Source organism: Gymnodraco acuticeps, unplaced genomic scaffold, assembly GCF_902827175.1.
Source record: "Gymnodraco acuticeps unplaced genomic scaffold, fGymAcu1.1, whole genome shotgun sequence".
Taxonomy (NCBI): domain Eukaryota; kingdom Metazoa; phylum Chordata; class Actinopteri; order Perciformes; family Bathydraconidae; genus Gymnodraco; species Gymnodraco acuticeps.
Window position 1 is genome coordinate 333,131 of NW_022989894.1, and position 21,562 is coordinate 354,692.

A 21,562-nucleotide genomic window follows, 5' to 3' on the forward strand; every position below is an offset into this window, starting at 1 on the left:
ACTCTCACACCAAGAAGAGTGTGTGCAAGTTCAGATATACTGATATGCTGTTCCATACTGCTCCACTAGATGGCAACAAATGTACTTGCCTTCACCTCAAATTCAGTAGCTTGGTCAATGGGAACCTGTTCCACGCACTCCCACTGTGTTGGTCAGTGCTTTCTGTGTGGCTAGACGTGCAGGAGCCACAGACTGTCATTTGTGTTCTCGGTGTTCATGCTTCTCGTGCTTCCCGTGCTTCCCGTGACGCCTGAAGGCACCAGCACTTCTGCAGGAAATTCAGCTGCCTCTCATTCCCCAACGAGAGAAAAAATGAACCCTACTCCAGTTGGCCAGTAGTTCCAGTTTCTCTTTGTTCTGTGGCGCCGTCTATGTTGTTTCAAATTTCAGGTGCTGCAAACTGTGGTGTGTGACTCCATTGTGCACAGCCTGGCCTTGATTACATGAGTCTGACTGCACATGCTCGTTTGCATTCGACTCCTCATGAAGCGTAAATCAGTTAAAGGCTGAAGAGCTGCAAGTAATACTAAAATGCTTTCTATAAAAAGTTGGACATTCACAACCTGACTGCACTTCATCACTGAGGACTGCCAAGATGCATCCATCAGTCTGTTGTTCTGACACAGAGAGCTTTGGTTCTCGTTTCTAAGTCTTAGAAATCCTACCTGGGTAGCACACAGTGTTTGATAAAGAAGAACATTGCATTTTTTCTGTGCTTAAAGCAGCTTGAATTAAATTAATAATATCATTGTTATTGCAAAACTCTTCCCGCCATCTGAGGTCTCACCTAGCCCGACTGTGGATACACACCCCTTTTTTGACCTGGAGGAAATCACAGAGGTTGAGGTAAAACATATGATCTTAGGGTTAAGAGGTTCTAAGGCTAGGGATGCAGATGATTTCGACACCAACTTTATAAAGACACATATTGACAGTCTAATAAAACCAATTAGTATGCTAGTAAATCAATCTATCAGCACGAGGGAAGTTCCGTCGTCCTGGAAAGTGGCCACGGTGACACCGATTTTTTTAATCTGGGGATAAGGCAATGATGTCCAATTACAGACCAATCAGCATCCTCCCCTGTGTCTCTAGATAGCTGAGAAATGGGTGTCAAAACTAATCACCAAACATTTAGACAAAGGTTTCGCTCCACTCCACCCAATGCAGTTTGGTTTCTGTGCTCACCACTCCACTGAGACAGCTAACTGTGTCTTTGTGGAAAAGGTTAAATGTATGTTGGACACAAGCCCATATATAGGTGGCATTGGGATATATATATTTTTGAAACACCTTGAATTTCAGGGGGGATGCAGCGCCCCTCCAAGACAATGGTAGGGGAAACACTGGCCTTTAATGTAATACACACTGGAAAAAACACACAAAATTGCAAAAATCCATGAACTCACCAGAAATTAAAGTCATTTATAACTAAAAAGCATTTGGAGAGTAAAAAAAACATGTTTTTCTCTATATTATTATAGGGAATATATTTGTTATCGGTGCACCATTTATGTGTCTGTCTTCAGGTGGGTTATGGAGTGTCTTCACATTGGGAGGGGCTGGCAACAAAGCCGGTGTAGACCAGGAACACAACCCCCTACCACTGTCCAATCAGAGCCTCCTGTTACTGCTGGTGCTCGCCAATCTGACAGACGGGCCCGACTGGCCAAACCCCTACCGCCAGGCCATCACATGTTTCAGAAACACACAAGGTATAAATCTGTTGGTTTTACTTTAGTTTTTATTTGAGTATTTAATGTGTATTACATATACCAGGTGTTAATGAACGAATGTGATAACATTATCATCCTGACAATATTGACTTTTCCACATGCAGACACGTCTTCGATGTCTGCTGAGCAACCTCACACCTTCCAGATCAATTTCAACAGTCTGTACACAGCGTTGTGTGAGCAGCAGCGCTCTGACCAGGCCACTCTTCTACTGTACACCCTTCTTCACCAGAACGCAAACATGAGGACGTACATGCTCTCCAGGACTGACATGGACAATCTGGTGGGTAGAATGGCAATGAAGACCGTTTGATAATAATGCGCTGCAATAATGACGGGTTTTTGTAGGCCAACCTTGAAGAGAACATACATAGCCCTGGTTCTTTTAATAAAAAGACAATGGATTATTTCTATTCAATTTGGGATTATTAAAGAAAATAAACTCTATGGCCAGAAAAAATGTATGATACTAACATGCTTTGTTCAACAAGATAATGTCTAAAAATGAACACTGCTTTAATTATTTTATTATGCCTATATAAATCGTCAGAAGTAAAAAGCTAACAATAGGCTGTAAATTATCTACACAAAGGTTGGATAACTTAAACCACCACCACTGAGTAGATGGCTGTTTTTGGCAAGATGGCGTCTCCCAACAAACCCTGTATTCTCATTTTGCCATCCTTTCCATGTAAAAGCTTAAAATTCACAACAGGATTTACTTTTGTATTTTGTGTCATAGTAAAACCTAAAACGCATTGAAATCTCTTAGGCTTGTGTTAACCACAAACCTACATTCAGATATCTAACCTTAAAACCTAATTATATTTTCTGTTGTAGTTTATGAAAATAGCAGTAGCAAAGAACACTGGGTTGTTTGGCAATCCTCAACAAAACACATTATGCAGTCCTTCCTACACACATGGGTATGGCCATGAAATCGTTTCATCTTGGACCAAATGCTATGGCTTGGAAAGCAGGGAGGATGTATACAGTGGCAGCTGGTGCTATCCGGTCCATGTGGGACAGTGCCAGTTATTCCTTACAGCCGAGTGAATGTACTGAGGCATTTAGTCAATGAAAATCATTCTGTAGACCAGCATGTCAGATGGTATCATGTATGAACATTGTAGACATTCATGTGAGGCTTTTCGTGCAGTGCAACACTAAATTATTTGATTTAATTAGAAAGCGGTTGAAAAAGTAGCCTGTTAAGCATTGCAACAAAAGCTTCATGGCAATCGGCAAACACATGCAGCAAATTACTTTTTAATAGACATATTCTAAAAGAACGCAGGTCAATTAAATGAATGTATGTCTATCAGCATGACCTTTCTGTGTTATTTCTCATTTATAGCTGCTATTATAAAATGTTACCATTAGCAAGTCTAGATTGAGTTTATTATGTAGGGGGCTATAATGAGTCTAGCCATAACAAAGCACGGCAGCGTAATGAGCTAACGCTGCATCTGTGAGGGTTCATCGCTCAGCATGCTAGCTACTAACTGCTTTCACTCTGACAATATGAGTCTGAGTAGACAATCTTTTGCCACTGTTGACGTTAGCGGATCACTTTTACCATCTGTTCTGCATATCTAAATATACAATCTGCCTCTGCCTATAGTGAAGCAGCCATGAATTAGTAAATAATGTAAATATCTTGTCAATGGGCATCTGCAGTGCTGCTTTTACTGTTTTTTATCTCCCTCCTTTATTCTGACATCATGTCTATATTTCTGTATTTGTATATTTGCTGTTTTTCTACTTTTTACTTGACATTTGTAATATGCTTGTATACAGGACTCTAGATTTTTACTTGATACTAGCACTTCTATAGTAACACACTTTAAATAATACAACAAATGCTTGTTGAATTGAAGAACAAATGAAACAAAATTACTTGCCATAGAAAGAATACAAAAGCCTCCAATAACTGAAAGAAAAATAGCCACATGGTAAAGTGCAATTTTCTACTGTTATCCTCTTTCAACTAACTAAAATGATCCCTGAATGCAATATCGTGCAAAATTACATTGCATGACAATGTCGATATAAAACAAAAACATATATTGTGCAGCCCTAGTAAAAATATAATTGTATTTGACTTGTTGATGGATTCAACTTGAACAAAGCCCCCAGGCTAGACAACAAAAGCTCCCTTTCACTGAAAAGAAAAACACAACGAATACCTTTTTTAATTGTGCATACCTTTGCTTTGTAGAAAATTAATTCACCTTTTTTAGTTGTTTCTTGTTCCAGGATTAATATTTATATTTGTGTCCCTTCAGGCTGTTTGCTTGTGGAATCTTGTAACAAGGATATAATGAATGTTTTTCCTGCGACTACACCTACACATGCTCAGCTCTTCCTTCTGCTCTCCCATCTTCCTCTCAGGTGTTGCCCATCCTCGAGATCCTTTACCACGTGGAAAACAGAAATTCTCATCATGTCTACATGGCCCTCATTATCCTCCTCATCCTCACCGAGGACGACGCCTTCAATCGCTCTGTCCATGAAGTGGTGGGTAGACACAACTGAATACACGTTGTGTACATTCCATGCAATGTCACTGAAACCTTTCTTTACTTGCAATGGCAGGGAAAATTGTAAATAATTCCTGATGGATTCAAAAGTCATGTCTCATTTCTTTGTGTCTACCTCTCACAGGAATTGAAGAACATCACATGGTACACGGAGAGAACATTGACAGAGATCTCACTTGGCAGTTTGCTCATTTTGGTGGTCATCCGCACCATCCAGTTCAACATGACCCGCACAAGGGTAAGTTTAATACGGATTAATTCACACAGTTTCCAAACAGCAGTGCATTCAGAAACCAAATGGTAATTATTCAAACTGTAATTATTCACATCCACATCCTCCATATGGCTTTTGTTACCATGAAACTCTAAAGATTGATACTACAGAGTAATTTGTTGCTTTGCAGTAACATTATTAACATGTTTATGTATGTTTGTGCATCCTCCGCAGGATAAGTACCTCCACACCAACTGTCTCGCTGCCCTTGCCAACATGTCAGCCCAGTTTCGTTGTCTCCACCAGTATGCTGCCCAGCGCATAATCAGGTGAGGACATACTGTACAATGAGTGGGACAGATGATGATATAATATGTTTATTTCTAGCTTTTCTAATTCTTTTCTTCCATTTTATAATTGACCTATTGTTTTCTGGTTTGAAACAAAAAGTAAAGTTGTTTAATTACTGAGTCTGAATCTTGACCTTTTCATTTGAGAGTCTTTATATCCTCCAACTAAGTGTGGGCGATGTGCATAAAGTAATATAATTTATATCACAATATCTATGCATATTTAAACATGATAAATGAAGGAACTGTTAACGTATAAAATAACCAGAGCTGCATTTCTTCGGTTTATTTAGTGGTTTAAATGTCACATTATAGTCCCTCAGTCACTTAGTCACAAGGATCCAATATTCCCTTTTAAACAGTCTTGCTCTTTCACTTGAACGTTTCAATGGTTTAATACACCTAGGGATGATAAAAAATGACTACCACAGTATAAATGGTATGGCAAAGTTGCTGACTGTAGAGAAAATTGTCTCATATCATTGCCACATCTCCGACCTCTACTAACTCTAAACTGTGCTGAATGCGCTTCCTTTATGGCTGAGAACTTGAATAAAAAAGAGAAACTGGGTACTTAAATATATGAATCCGATAATCAAGTGGAAGAGTTGGCATACCATTAAAGACGTGAATGTGTTATGGCCAGAGGCCTTCCTCGGAGCATGAATATGGTTAAAGTCTTCCTAGAAAAGAGCTGTAGCACTGGAGTGAACTTCCTTTCTGACATTTTGTAGTTTTATGTACTGAAATCAGCAGCATACGTAGTGTATACCACACCTAACAAGCAAGTAGGACCTGACACAATCTTTATCTGTGTGAGCAAAGATACTTAAATATAAAAATAAATTGTCCCAAGACACGGATGGAAGTTTATATTTAAATGCAAGCACAGCACACTCATTCATTGTAATGACCGTTATAGTAACTTGACAGTGGCTGCCGCAGAAGAAGATAAGAGATGAAATATTGAGAGGGGGGGGAGGTGGGGGGGGGGGGGGGTGGGTGGGGGGTGTGTGCTTGTGCTTGTGTAGAGAGTAACATAACATAACAAGGCAAGGCAAGTTTATTTATATAGCCCTTTTCAACACAAGGCAATTCAAAGTGCTTTACAAAAAATGAAAGACATTAAGAAAAAGGCATTTAAAATCAGTCATTAAAAAGAAAAGCTAATAAAATAAACATTAAAAGAAAAAATACATGGATAAAAGTTACAGTGCAGTCTAAGATATGAATAGTTTAATTAAACATTAAAAGAAAAAGTACATGGATCAAAGTTACATTGCAGTCTAAGATATGAATAGTTCAATTAAAAGCAGCGACAAAAAGAAAAGTCTTCAGCCTGGATTTAAAAGTAGTCAGAGTTGCAGCGGACCTGCAGGTTTCTGGGAGTTTGTTCCAGAGATTTGGAGCATAATAACTGAACGCTGCTTTACTATGTTTAGTTCTGACTCTGGGGACAGAAAGCTGACCAGTCCCTGAAGACCTGAGATATCTGGATGGTTCATAATTTAGCAGGAGGTCAGAAATGTATTTTGGGCCTAAACCATTCAGTGCTTTATAAACCAGCAGCAGTATTTTGAAATCTATTCTTTGACACACAGGAAGCCAGTGTAAAGACTTCAGAACAGGAGTGATGTGATCCACTTTCTTAGTGTTAGTGAGGACTCGAGCAGCGGCGTTCTGAATCAGCTGCAGCTTCCTAATAGATTTTTTAGTGAGACCTGTGAAGACACCATTGCAGTAGTCGAGTCTACTGAAGATAAAAGCATGGACAAGTTTTTCCAAATCCTGCTGTGACATTAGTCTTTTAATCCTAGATATATTCTTTAGGTGATAGTAGGCTGATTTAGTAACTGTTTTAATGTGACTGTTGAAACTCAGGTCAGAGTCCATGACTACACCTAGATTTCTGGCTTTATCTGTTGTTTTGAACATTGCAGACTGAAGCTCAGCGCTAACTTTTATACGTTCTGACTTGGCTCCAAAAACCATTACCTCAGTTTTATCTTTGTTTAATTGGAGAAAGTTCTGACACATCCAGTCATTGATTTGTTCAATGCACTTACTCAGTGTTTGAATTGGAGCATAGTCTCCTGGTGAAATTGTTACGTAAATTTGTGTGTCATCTGCATAGCTATGGTAACTTATTTTGTTGTTTTTCATTATCTGAACCAGGCATGTAGATGTTAAAGAGAAGAGGCCCCAAGATGGAGCCTTGAGGAACCCCACATGTCATATTTGTCAACTCAGATGTGTATTTACCTATAGAAACAAAGTTGTTTCTGTCCTTTAAGTAGGATTCAAACCAATTTAGAACTGTTTCCGAAAGTCCCACCCAGTTTTCCAGTCGGTCTAGTAATATGCTGTGGTCAACAGTGTCAAACGCAGCACTGAGATCTAATAATACTAACACTGAAGTTCTGCCACTGTCTGTGTTTAAGTGGATGTCATTAAAGACCTTTACAAGAGCAGTCTCAGTGCTGTGGTTTGGACAAAAGCCTGACTGGAACACATCGAAACAGTTATTTAAATGCAAGAAGTTACTCAACTGTTGAAAAACAACTTTTTCAATGATTTTACCTAGAAATGGGAGGTTTGATATGGGCCTGTAATTGTTCATTACTGAAGCATCTAGATTATTCTTTTTTAAGAGCGGTTTAATGACTGCAGTTTTCAGGGCCTGTGGAAAAATACCTGAGTGAAGACATTTGTTTACTACATGAAGTAGATCTGAGGCCATGCAAGGAAATACATCTTTAAAAAATCCTGTTGGAATAATATCAAGGCAGCAGGAGGAGGATTTCAGAAGTTGTATAATGTCCTCTAGGTTTTTATCATTAATCTGATGGAATTGTGTCATGGTGTTTGAATTGATGTTAAGTGGACACAGAGACAACACATTTGCTGTTCCTGATGCAGAGGCACTGACTGCTTGTCTGATTTTCTGAATTTTGTCAGTGAAGAAGGAGGCAAAATCATTGCACGCCCTGGTGGATAGAAATTCAGAGGCTACTGACACTGGGAGGTTAGTTAGTCTGTCGACGGTAGCAAACAAGGCACGTGCGTTGTTTTTGTTTTTGGTAATGATGTCAGAGAAGAACGATTGTCGTGCGTTTTTCAATTCCAAATTATAAAGGCCAAGTCTCTCTTTATAGATTTCAAAGTGAACCTGGAGATTTGTTTTTCGCCACCTGCGTTCAGCTTTTCGACATTCTCTTTTTTCTGTTTTCACGCTCATGGCCTTTCTCCATGGAGATATTTTCTTGCCAGACACTTCCTTTACCTCAGTTGGAGCAATGGCATCTATAACATTTTTAATTTTTTAATTAAAATGATCTACTAGCTCATTTACTGAGATGTTAGCAGGGGCAAGTGTGGAAGAAAAATTCTGAGTAAACATTTCCCTAGTATTTTTAGTTAAATATCGCTTTGTGGTTACCTCTTTTTGAACATTTTTGTGAATAGAAATAGAGCTCTCAAAGAAAACACAGGAATGGTCAGAGAGTGCAACATCAGTCACCACAACCTTAGAGATATTCAGACCCTTTGAGATAATTAAGTCCAGAGTGTGCCCCTTCTTGTGCGTGGTCAGTCACATGCTGAGTCAGTCCATAGCTATCAAGAACACAAAACAGTTCTTTAGCCCCTCTGTCCTGGGGGTTGTCAACATGGATGTTAAAATCACCAACAATGACTAAACGGTCAAAGTCAATACACACTATAGACAGCAGTTCAGTAAAGTCATCAAAAAAGCTTGCACAGTATTTGGGTGGTCGATATATATTTAGGAACAGAGCTCGAGAGGAGCATTTCAGCTGAAGGGCCACATATTCAAAAGAAACAAAGTTCCCATACGATGTCTTCCTGCATTGAAGGGAATCATTGAACAGAATAGCAACTCCACCCCCTTTCTTATGCATTCTTTCCTGACTCATAAAACTAAAGTTGGGAGGGGTTGATTCGATAAGAACAGCTGCACTGTTATTTTGTTCAATCCAAGTTTCTGTTAAAAACATAAAATCGAGATTGTGCTCAGTGATAAAATCATTGATTAAAAATGTTTTTCCTGCCAAAGACCTGACATTTAATAAAGCTAGTTTAAGTTTGTTAAACACACTATCAGTCATGTTTTTTGTAACAAGCTGTGGCTGACATGGAATCACTGCTAAATTAGATAAACTCACACAAACGTTTGAGCGCTTCCTGTTTCTATGATTCACCGCTCTTAATCTATTACCTATCAACACAGATCTCGGCAAAGCGATAGGCAGGCAGGGCCCCGACATGTCCTGGAAAGAGTTGAGAGTGCCATACGCCCTTGAGCCTGGACCCAGCAAATATCAGTTTGCAGCATTTAGTACACACACATCCTTATCAGGCTTCGGAGACTGCAGATGCCCTCTCGAAGGGAGGGGAGGCGGCCGACGCAGGCACGGTGATGGAGACGTGGGAGATGGTGCGGGGGTAGAGGACATGCTGCCAGGGGGGGGGAGGTGGTTGACGTAGGCACGGTGATGAAGACGGGGGAGATGGTGCGCGTCTCTGCGGTGATTTTGGTGGGCGTCGTTGAGGAGCGTTGTATCGCCTTAGTTTGGTCTTTGAACTCCAGGAAGGAATCGGTGCCAACCCTCTGTATCTCCTTCATGTGTTCAACGATCCCCAGGAGGGTGGGCGAGGGTGAAAGGGTGAACGGAGTATCCTCAAAGGCGTTGACAGGGGGGGGGTGGTGTGTGACGGGCAGTGGAGATTCCTCCATGTGTCTCCCATAATCAGAACATTCCTCAGGCGGGTGCAGTGATAATTCTTCAGGGTTTTCTGAGCGATGTGTTGTGTCTTTCTCCTGTTTTGATTCCTCTTGCCGCTTGTCCTTGGCAGAGGGAACAGATTGATAATGCAGGCAGTTGAATATGTTGGAGATAAACAATTTCACTCCTGACTTGTTCAAGCAAACTCCATTTGCCTTGAAGAGATGTCTGCGGTCCCAGAAAAAGTTAAAATTGTCAATAAAATGAACAGAATGGTCAGTACAGGCCGTTGAAAGCCAGGTATTCAGTGCAAACAATCTGCTGAATCTCTCCACTCCTCTTCTGACTGGCGGTAGAGGGCCACTGATGAACACCTCTGCATTTTGAGAGCTGGCAGTTTCCAACAAACATTTAAAGTCTTCTTTCAGCACTTCTGACTGTTGTTTCACAACATCATTTGTTCCAATGTGCAGTACCACATTCTTCACAGTCGGATGTTCAGCCCCAATATGCAGGATCTTCTCAGCCAAGTCAGAGACCACATCCTTGGGAAAACAGAGTACTTTGGTGTTGTTCTTATTACACAGACCTTTTACATCTCTTACAGCAGAGTTTCAGGCCCAGTCGTTAGCTTTCCCTCTAGCCTTTTACTTTTGGAGTAGCTATTGGTCCTTACCCTGCTGTGTGAAGAGGACAGGTTATCCAGGTCATCAGATCTCCGGTTCTCGGTCAGCGGAGCGTATCTGTTCTGGATTGGCACACTTGGTGGTTTAGGAGGATTTTTTGTAGTTCTCCCTTTAGCAGCTGTCCACTGCTGTTTCCTAGTATGAATAGGGGTTGAAGAGGCGCTCTTCCTGGGTGATAACAATGCAGGCCAGCCGGTCGCATCACAGATTTGAGAGCGCTTGGCTCTGCCTGTTATCCGTCCTCCCAAATCCCATGGAAATGATTTACTCTTAGGCTTTGCACCCAGAGAGTTCCAGGGAGGACTACCACTTGTAGATTTATTACCCGGTACACAGCCCTCCTGTTCCTTGGAATCCTTGTAGCTGCTAACTAGCTGTGAGTTAGCATACCCTTCTCTATTATTTTGCAACACTGGTAAAGTGGTGTCCTTCCCATGACATAGTCCATTCACTTCCACGTTAACTTCCAGCCGTTGCATTTTCATTTCCAACACAGCTATCTTCTGTATAAGTTTATGGAAGTCATCTGTAGAGAACGGAGGCGTTTTGCTACCAACTAGCTTAAGCTAAATAGCATGCAGTAGCCTACCAGGCTTTAGCTGTTGCTAGGCCACGCTACTGTAAGACTGAGGTCGTCGTAAAAATGTTGAAATATGGCTGAAACCCTCCGTCTATTGACGAAGATGAACTGTCCCAGTGATAAGTTAATGTCCAGGAGCTGCTGCTCGAAGTTTTCAGAGAATAAGAATAGGAAAATCAGCATAAAAAGTAAGCAGAGGCAGGAGCAAGCAGAAAAGCGTCTGCACTGTAAGAAAGAAAGATAAGAGGTCCAACATTATGTAACACAAGGTAACTGAGGGGAAGGATTTGGGATGTGAGGAAGTGAATGACTTTATGGAATTGGTCCAAACTGCACACATCAAGTCATTCGTGAGTGTTTGTGAACTCCAGACGCACAGGAAGGAATGTTTCCTTCTTGAAGACGTGCACACATTCACACACACTCAAGGATCCTCTTATCTCGCTGCCAGTGTCTCTCTCCATATCTGTGACTCTCTGGTGTTTTGAGTCAGAGAAGAACTCTGTCTGTGAATGTGAACATGTCTATCCTGTGGTGATGTAGAGCAACTGACTCCATGTCTGATGATAATAATAATGATAATGAGTATGATGGCCAGGGCTGGGCTAAACTGGATGGCTTGATAAAGGGGAATTTCCTGCCAGGAATTTCCAAATGTCTGCCAGGCAGTGCTGAACTCTGCTCCATAATAGACTCTCGGAGAGAATCACAGTTGGTGTTGTTTATTTAGAGGCAAACAGTGGGTTTGAATTGCCTCCACCACCAGTGTGCATCTTTCCTTATTATTTACAATATATTCTCTCTCGGCACCAATATTCCCTTTGTGCTGCATTGCTCCTCTGTCCTCAGTATCCACAGTCTCCTCTGTCACCACAGATGTGTCCAATAAACCCATCAGATATTTTATTAATTGTATTATTCTAAAATATTTTTAGAATAAGTTTCCAGAGCCCAGTGTGACATCTTTAAAATAGCTTTTATGATCTGACCAACAGTCTAGAAGACATTTTTTTTCCCAATTTGTTAATAAAATAAATGATTTGCAGTCGCTCATGCCTTCAAATAAATGTGAGAACATGCATGTAGTCAGATCGTAACCACCCACTGTGTGGGTCCGGATGAGGGTAATCCTTTGAACTGGTAAAGACAGAGCACCTGTACATCTCCAGTGTGTCAGTGGAGACCATGTCTGTCATTACTGCAGGCTCATAACTGATTTTGGGATCAGGCCAGCAGTGTTGAAGACTTTCTGTGTCGCTGATCCCCGGGCCGTGTCCGTCACTGCCTCTCCAAAAATGAGGGATGTAATTGTGGGCAAATGTCCCAGGTGGAACTTCCTCGGTGGTCTCATTTAGAATAAGAAAAACTGACTAGATAATACAACAGGTCCCATTAAGTAGTCATGGCTAATAGGACCTTTGACATTAGGTCTGTAGATAACAAGTAGACCTCCTCATAGCTGCTCAGATATCGCCATTCAGCTATCATTCAGCCAATTAGCCTGCAGAAAGAATGCTGATGGATTTTTTGTGTGTGTGTGTGTGTGTGTGTGTGTGTGTGTGTGTGTGTGTGTGTGTGTGTGTGTGTGTGTGTGTGTGTGTGTGTGTGTGTGTGTGTGTGTGTGTGTGTGTGTGTGTGTGTGTGTGTGTGTGTGTGTGTGTGTGTGTGTGTGTGTGTGTGTGTGTGTGTGTGTGTGTGTGTGTGTGTGTTTGTGTGGTGTGTGTGTGTGTGTGTGTGTGTGTGTGTGTGTGTGTGTGTGTGTGTGTGTGTGTGTGTGTGTGTGTGTGTGTGTGTGTGTGTGTGTGTGTGTGTGTGTGTGTGTGTGTGTGTGTGTGTGTGTGTGTGTGTGTGTGTGCGTGCTGACAGATGGACAGGTGTAGCTTTATGGGGCTTAGCTAAGCTCTGCATCTGAATTTCCCTAGCCCTTTGCTGTCATTGAATTTCATCTATTCTGCAATTTTTTTTCCTTAATTGACACACAAATTAAACATTCGACAGCCTCGGGGGCCTGGAAAGACTATTAAAAAGTTGTAATTAAAACAGAAGGTCACTAATAATTATGATAAACACTGCAATGAATACGATAGGAGACTCTGACAAGCAAGACTCAGTATTGGATTAAATAAGATGTAATAAATAAGTCAACAAGATAAAATGTATTTTTAGACAAATCATATTGTTTTCTTGTATTATTTTGGGTACATGCGTGTTTGTATTACCCACCTCATTGCTACCCAAGCATAAATAACATACATAGTCTTGATGTACTCTTGTCTATGTGTACAGCAATCACATCCAATCATGCAGTCCCATGCAGACAACCATACACACACAATAAGGTTAAAGCAAGTCAGTTATCTTGTGGGTCAAAGGGCAGAACATCCACACACACGTACATGAAAAAAAGACGGGCAATTTTCAACGGAGTAAACAAGGCTGTGACCTACGCAGGCCTTAATATAGCCGAGTTATTAAAAAACTAGTTCTGATTGTAAGCTGATGGTAAATCAAACAAGATGTTTAGTAATTGGAGACATCATTTTTGAAAATCTCTCCTGCCTTTTTCATGATTATTTTTTGTCATTTCACAATAAATCATTATTCAGTATTTGAATGGCCTCATTTATAAAGCAAAACAGGCTGGTCTCTAATAATAATAATCTGTTTTTAATAAAGGCTTCTCTCCTCAGTTAAGCTAAGTAAAGGTCACTGTTGGAGTATTTACAGCACATTAATGACATGGTGCGGTGTGACGACTGTATTTGGTTTCTTTTGGTGAAGTGTATTATTCATCTGTCGATGCTGCTCTCACTCATGTGTTCCCTCTCTGTGTCTCCTGCAGTTTGTTTGCGCTGCTTTCAAAGAAGCACAACAAGGTCTTGGAGCAGGCGACGCAGTCTCTGAGAGGCAGACAGGGCGACGACACTGCCTTGCCCGACTATGTGAGTAACACACACACACAAATAGATAATGAAATAAAAGAATACATAGATATATCAAGTTGCTATCAACACTATTTCAATGTGCCTTGGCTTTAACAATGCAGGATGAATAGATCAATGTGAGTTTTAATATACTCCCAATAACATACAAAGCTTTTAAGAGGGATTATACAAGATATCTAATAATTTATAGGTAACAAAATATATGCTGACAATAGATTAAAATAAAAAGAAGTTAAAATAAAACTAAAAGATATGAATAGTTGAGATGGAACAAGACAGCCATTAATCTTAAATGGCTAAATAACAAGAGGATGCGATAAATGTAACGGTTATTGACAAATTGATTAAATTATGACTTGTTTTATTGTCAAGCATTTTAAACATTTGGTCTTAAGACTTAAAAAGGTTTATAAAGTAATTTGTTTTTTTAATTTTATTTTAATTTTCTTTCCAATCAATGATAACAGATTGAAATCTTGTCTTGAATAATTAATACAAGTTTTAACACGTTTCTACTTATTCGCCTTCTTGCTAATTGGAAAAGAAGATCGAGACGGCAAGCCTAATGCTTATGAAGGGGACTATTTATATTTTTAGTTTAAATTAAAGATCATTAAAACATCATTTTAATTAGAAAGCTTTAGAGGTGCTGGTCGGAAGATTTCAGTCTAATTTGAAGCTGAACTAACCAGCTGCTGGCTGAAGCTACATATTTAGAATACAGATGTGAAAGTCATATTGATTTTCTCAGCTGTTGTTTGGCAACACACTAATATTGAAACAGAACAATTGAAATCTTTACAGCACCACATTAGTAAATAAGAGGTTGGCTTTAACTAATATACATTCAAACTGATGTTGTCCCAATGCAGTCGTGATCAATGGATCTTGTTTGGACAACACACCTGACCACTGGGTACCCTCTGTTTATTATTGACTCTATAACTGTCTGTGTTTGTGTTCAGGCACGTCTGCCTTCAGGTTTGTCTGTACACGTCGCAGTCTGGCTGTCTCATTAGATTAGCTCGGTCCGAGATAAGTGTGTGTGTGCGTAAACATATTTGTGTTAGTGTGTGTGTGTGTGTTTGGGGTTTGGAGATGTATTAGGAGGTCCCCATAGATGCCCCTAGGTCTTGTGGAAACGTGAGTGTATTTGAGTGCTTCTTCAACCATGTAGCTGCTGTCTGATGAGCCCCCCTTACAACCAGACATCAATGCACAAACAAATTCAAACATACACACACACACCCATAAAAACATATAAAATGCAATTATTCAGCTTTGTTTTGATGCGTCCTCCCTTCAGGGCTTCTTTTAATGCTCTGTTTTATTCATACACACATGCATAACTGTCCACAACATATGACAACAAATGTAAAAGAATGACATAAAGAGAGTTAGGTTTGCCTTGATTATATCTTCTCTGTTAAATATATCCGTCCAGCCAGTTGTTTCCATAGGAGAGTGCACTCAAGAGTGAATTTAATAATAGTGACAACAAATGAGACAAATGCACGCACACACACCGAGAGGTCAGACTACACAGTGTTGCTGCTTTTGGTAGACTTCAAGTGTGTTGCTCAATGGCATGTGTCACATTTTCAGTGGGATTATTTCATGGGAATTTTACAATAAGGTTTTTCTTTTCCAAGAACAGTGTCTGACATCCTGTCTGGGTCATAGCCTATTAAGAAAGAACTGGTCCATTTTCCTGATACCGCTGTTATCTTTGAGCTTAGACTATACTAACTTAATGTGACATTGGTTCCCATAGAATACTGTTTACAGCTAAAGTCACCTTTCAGCTGTATTGACATCTCATGAATATAAAGAACATATTGTATTGTTTGTCTTCTGAGCTTCTGCACATATTTACCCACTTCACTAACAGACTAAACTAAGATGGTGAACCTGCTCAACATGTTAGCATTGTCTATGTGTGGGTGTAAGGATGCTAAAATTAGCATTAACCTTAAAATGCCACTGCGAAGAATGAAAGTATGGCATATTAAGAGGGTTTCAAATGTAACCCTTATCAAAAGGGCTGCTACTAAGAATGTTTTATTATTTTTATCTCCAGAACCCAACATGACATATTAAGATAGCTTTCTTTATCATACATAGTAATATCCCTTTCTGATGAGATCCTTTCATAAAGGACTTAAATAAACTGCAGGGTCAGTTCTGTTGATTCTTTAACACGGTATTATTTCTGCAGATACTGTGTCAGGATGTTCATGCTGTGCAATTTGTGTATATATACGCTGTTAAAGACTTGGACTGTTGTTGCATTTGTTGAAGCAAATAGCTGACTAATTTGTTTAGATCAACGAAAGAATGAGATTGGAGATCAAAAATAAACAGCTATGTAACTGTTACAACTGAAGTAGGAAAGGAAGCTTATTGAAGTTATGGTTGATAGTGTCATCTACAAGCTAAACAATAGCTGAGCATTTATTTCACCAATAAGCTAACTAAAACCTTATGCATGGCTTTCCCTATCTGGCCAGTTATAATGACCTCAGACACTGTCTACTGTCCATCATCAGTATAGAGATGTGACATCTAAAACAAGTTGTTTTCTCCATCTCTGGCCCTCCTTTCCCTCTTCAGATGTCTTGGATGTGGCGGTGTAATTGAAAGCAGGCTGCTCGGCTGTTATTCACAAACTCACATCTTAACTTGGGAGGTTTAGGGAACTATAGGGAGAGATAAAGAGGAGCAGAACATGAGGAGAAAATAAGAACAATAGAGAGAGGAGAAGTAAAGCAGCAGCAGGAGGAGAGGAGATGAGGGCAGGTTTGAAGAGAGAGAGGGTGGGCTTGTGATGGGCATCTGGAAACAATGTAATTTGGCTGAGTCTGGCTCTGGAGAGAGAACTAATGTTTGTTTAATGTGGGATTGTCCTGGACATGTAATTGCTCTCTTTTACGAGGAAGAGACTGAGAGGAGGATATGAAAAAACGTCAACAAATGCTCTAAGCTGCGGGTTAAAGCTGGGGGGCTGTCAGCGTATGTGTTAACGTCTCCCGCTTTTTTCTCTGTCCCCCCTTCATTTCACTCCCTCTTGATGTCTGCCTCTTGGTCTCTCTCATATATACGTATACACACACAGAACCCCCGCCTCCCCGTCCCTGAATGTGTATGTGCTGCTGTGTCTGGTTAGTGTCATGGAGGAAAGAGTGAAGGGTAAGGGCCTCCTTCAGCCCCAGGGGGACAGCCAGAGGCTCCCAGTCCAAGCAGGGCAGCTTTCTCGGGGGGCCCCACAATTGCTCTCTGCACCTCTGATTGCACATGGTTTCTTGCCCTTTGAGATATGTGCAGTGACATGCAGTATGTGCTTGTACCCACAAATGTGTATGAAAATATGGGGCATTGCATTGCGTTGTGTGTCACTGTTTATGCTCCCAGCCAGTGGTAATGTTACTTCTGTGCCTCTTTGTGTGTTTACTGCTGCACATTTCTGGGAAGAGACTCACACACACGCGCACACACAGAAAGCCAGAAGCATGTTGGACCACCCTGTCTGTGTTTATGTACGCTGGTTGAGTCACAATCTGTGATCTCTTTTTAATAGCCAGAGTAGACACATGCATTAGCTTAGTAGCACCCTTCCCTTTGTTTAGGAAAAAACAGAGCCCCAAGATATAATAACAGATAATAAACATTATGCCTACTGTTTGTTATCAGGTTTTTTCAGAAATTTGCCACTTTCATGTTAGACTACAAAACAGTTTTGCAAAATCCACAGGCTTTCTTCCCCAGTCATCCTGACACTCTTGAAAGTGGACCATCATCAGACAATTTTGTTTTTAGGGTGCATTCTTTCTTGACTTGCCTACAGGTGTTTTACATTGTCAGTAGATGACTCAAAGTCAAACATAGTCATACCCACCAGTAAATAAATGCTGCCTTCAAAGTCCCATTAAGAGCCAGACCAATAAATTGCCTAGCACACACATTTTTTACGTCTTAGTCATAACGTTTTGTTGTTTCTTTATTGTAAGTCTATTCACAAATTTGTCAACAAACAAATCAACAATCTATCAAATATTTGTGTTAATGTAAAAGTATAAACGCAATTGTATACGTAATACATTGTTTATAAAACGTGATAATGTAGTTATAAGCAGCTACAAATACATTTTAACAGTTACATGTACGTGATTTGTAAAAAATAAATAATGAGATCTATATATATATATATAACTTCTTCTATAAATACATGTTATTAATAATATTACAACAAATGTATTATCTGTCCATACAGCAGCCCCCACTTGATGCCCATAGGAGGAGTAGTCGTCAATGAATATATTACTAAACACTACTGCTACAACAACTACATTATAGTTATATGTAAACCCTTTTAATGTTGTGTGTAGTGCTTATAAATGCAAAACATATTTTTCATTGCTGGAAAACGTTATAGATAATGTATTACTGTATATCATAAGAAAGTGTTTCTCACTTCCAGTCTGCCTGTCCATACTTTATGTCCTCTCCTGGGGCCTCATTTATAACGCTGTGCGTAGGATTCACGTGGGAAGGTTGCTTACGTAGTAGAAATCCAAAAAATAGGTACAGAAATTTTCCGATATTTTCCGATTCACCAAACATTGCGTACCGGCGAGGAAAGTGCGTACAGCACTTCCTACGCCGGTTTCCATTTATAAATCACAATCGACTCGAAATGCGGTGCAGCTTTTGCGAGCTTCACGTAACGCCCATATTTGCCTATAAATAGTCAAAGAAACGCCCATTCATTCTGACTGACTGCATGAAGAAGATCGCAGGAAATGACGACAGAACAGCAAAAAAAGACATCTCACACCGTGTCAGATTTTGGTTATTTTGGGGAGGTCGAGATAAATCATATTGTTTGGTGGATGCCGTTTGAACCAGAGTAGCAGCATGGAGGTCGGATCGTCACCAAAATAAATAAATAAGTGGTCCGAAAAAGGTTCATGACAAAACAAATACTCATAGCCTTCCTCTGGCAGTGTGTTTGTACCGGGGACAGGAGACACCCCCTTGATGAGAAACTGTAAGAAATGATCGGGGAATCCCCCCGGAGTGGAGTCATGACGACTGGATCTGAATTATGTTTTCGTATTTGGTGGTTTGTGTCCCAGCTGTCGATCAGCTGTGCGCAGCATCTCCACTGCAGCAACTCTATATCCACCAGTTAAAGGAAATACAACTAATGTGTTGTGTTATATTAGCTGTACAATTTACCACATATGGTGTTCTTAGTTTCCATACCTCCTGTGTTTTATGAGCGACTTATCAAGTCTTAGCAAACGGCATTAAACATGATAGTATATAAAACCATGCTCGTATCTACAACCTATAGAAATGCAAAACCGCATCATTTATGAGAAAACATTTCATAACATTAACACAACATATTCGAGGTGGTTTTAAATAACATATCCATATTTATTTATTTCTCCAAGTTATGTTTTTGTGTGCACTGAGGAGTCTCAAACAGGCGTTTGTTTAATCATTTTAAGATTCGCTTTAATCAATGTTTGAAAATGAATTCTTCATATATGATAAATGGGAGGTAACATTTTGTTTATGGTATTATTTCCACATATATCTCTCCATTCTTCCTTCTGCCAACGGTGTCGCAGTTTCTCGTCTCTCCCGTTTTTGTGCTTAGTGCGTACGCATGGGTTAGAGTTTGCGTGGAGGACCGCACATTTTCCCGTCAAGTTAGTATTTTATAAATCGCAAACATTGCGTAGAAACTGGCGTACGCCATTTTTTTGAGCGTATATTCCTTTATAAATGAGACCCCTGATCTTTCTTCCCTCTGAATTGTTCAGTGTAGGCTTCAACTACTGCTACTTATTAGTCTTGGGATTGTTAAATATGGGAGTTTTAATCACCAGGGGCCTCATTTATAACGCCGTGCGTAGGATTCACGTGGGAAGGTTGCTTACGTAGTAGAAATCCAAAAAATAGGTACAGAAATGTTCCGACATTTTCCGATTCACCAAACATTGCGTACCGGCGAGGAAAGTGCATACAGCACTTCCTACGCCGGTTTCCAATTATAAATCACAATCGACTCGAAATGCGGTGCAGCTTTTGCGGGCTTCACGTAACGCCCATATTTGCCTATAAATAGTCAAAGAAACGCCCATTCATTCATTCATTCATTCATTCTGACTGACTGCATGAAGAAGATCGCAGGAAATGACGACAGAACAGCAAAAAAAGACATCTCACACCGTGTCAGATTTTAGTTATTTTGGGGAGGTCGAGATAAATCATATTGTTTGGTGGATGCCGTTTGAACCAGAGTAGCAGCATGGAGGTCGGATCGTCACCAAAATAAATAAATAAGTGGTCCGAAAAAGGTTCATGACAAAAAAATACACATAGCCTTCCTCTGGCAGTGTGTTTGTACCGGGGACAGGAGACACCCTCTTGATGAGAAACTATAAGAAATGATCGGGGAATCTCCCCGGAGTGGAGTCATGACGACTGGATTTGAATTAGGCATATGTTTTCGTATTTGGTGGTTTGTGTCCCAGCTGTCGATCAGCTGTGCGCAGCATCTCCACTGCAGCAACTCTATATCCACCAGTTAAAGGAAATACAACTAATGTGTTGCGTTATATTAGCTGTACAATTTACCACATATGGTGTTCTTAGTTTCCATACCTCCTGTGTTTTACGAGCGACTTATCAAGTCTTAGCAAACGGCATAAAACACGATTAAACATGATAGTATATAAAACCATGCTCGTATCTACAACCTATAGAAATGCAAAACCGCATCATTTATGAGAAAACATTTCATAACATTAACACAACATATTCCAGGTGGTTTTAAATAACATATCCATATTTATTTATTTCTCCAAATTATGTTTTTGTGTGCACTGAGGAGTCTCAAACAGGCGTTTGTTTAATCATTTTAAGATTGGCTTTAATCAATGTTTGAAAATGAATTCTTCATATATGATAAATGAGAGGTAACATTTTGTTTATGGTATTATTTCCACATATTTCTCTCCATTCTTCCTTCTGCCAACGGTGTCGCAGTTTCTCGTCTCTCCCGTTTTTGTGCTTAGTGCGTACGCATGGGTTAGAGTTTGCGTGTAGGACCGCACGTTTTCCCGTCAAGTTAGTATTTTATAAATCGCAAACATTGCGTAGAAACTAGCGTACGCCATTTTTTGAGCGTATATCCCTTTATAAATGAGACCCCTGGTCTCACCCTTCTCTCTCTTCCTTTGAATTCCACCGTGCTGATGGAGATTCGAGCAGAACATTGTGTGCAGGGGCAGAGATCAGTGTCTCCCTTCATGCATGGTTTACATGGTAGGGAATGATTGACTGAAGTATGAATGATGCTGTCACATTTCTTATAGTCTTTTGATGTAGAACCAATTCCCCCCACACGACTGATGTACATTCTCATAAAGCTTTCCCTGAAATCAGAGGTTACAGTGCGCGCACACACACACACACACACACACACACACACACACACACACACACACACACACACACACACACACCACACACACACACACACACACACGCGCACAGTGCTTCTTGTCATTCTACGTGGAAATACCCAGAGGGGGGAGAAGAAGAGAGAAAAGAGGACGGTAAAGGGCGCCTATGCATTTAACTTTTCAGTCTTGCAGTGAGGCATGAGGAGGATTAATAACTAGGTTGTCATATCAGGTTCTTCTGAATTGATGTTGATGTTGTAAGAAGTAGCAAAAAAACTGGTA

The 21,562-nt window shown here is 40.2% G+C and overlaps 1 protein-coding gene across 2 annotated transcripts in view; it reads left to right on the plus strand.

Moving 5' to 3' along the window:
• The window catches only part of dym (dymeclin), a 61,222-nt gene that overhangs the window by 17,981 nt on the left and 21,679 nt on the right, over positions 1 to 21,562 (plus strand). For both annotated transcript variants that reach the window (XM_034204544.1, XM_034204550.1), the window contains exons 9-14: positions 1,530 to 1,715; positions 1,841 to 2,019; positions 4,131 to 4,256; positions 4,404 to 4,517; positions 4,728 to 4,822; positions 13,697 to 13,796. In XM_034204544.1, the coding sequence (XP_034060435.1) occupies positions 1,530 to 1,715; positions 1,841 to 2,019; positions 4,131 to 4,256; positions 4,404 to 4,517; positions 4,728 to 4,822; positions 13,697 to 13,796 (800 nt within the window). The remainder of the gene's footprint in view (positions 1 to 1,529; positions 1,716 to 1,840; positions 2,020 to 4,130; positions 4,257 to 4,403; positions 4,518 to 4,727; positions 4,823 to 13,696; positions 13,797 to 21,562) is intronic.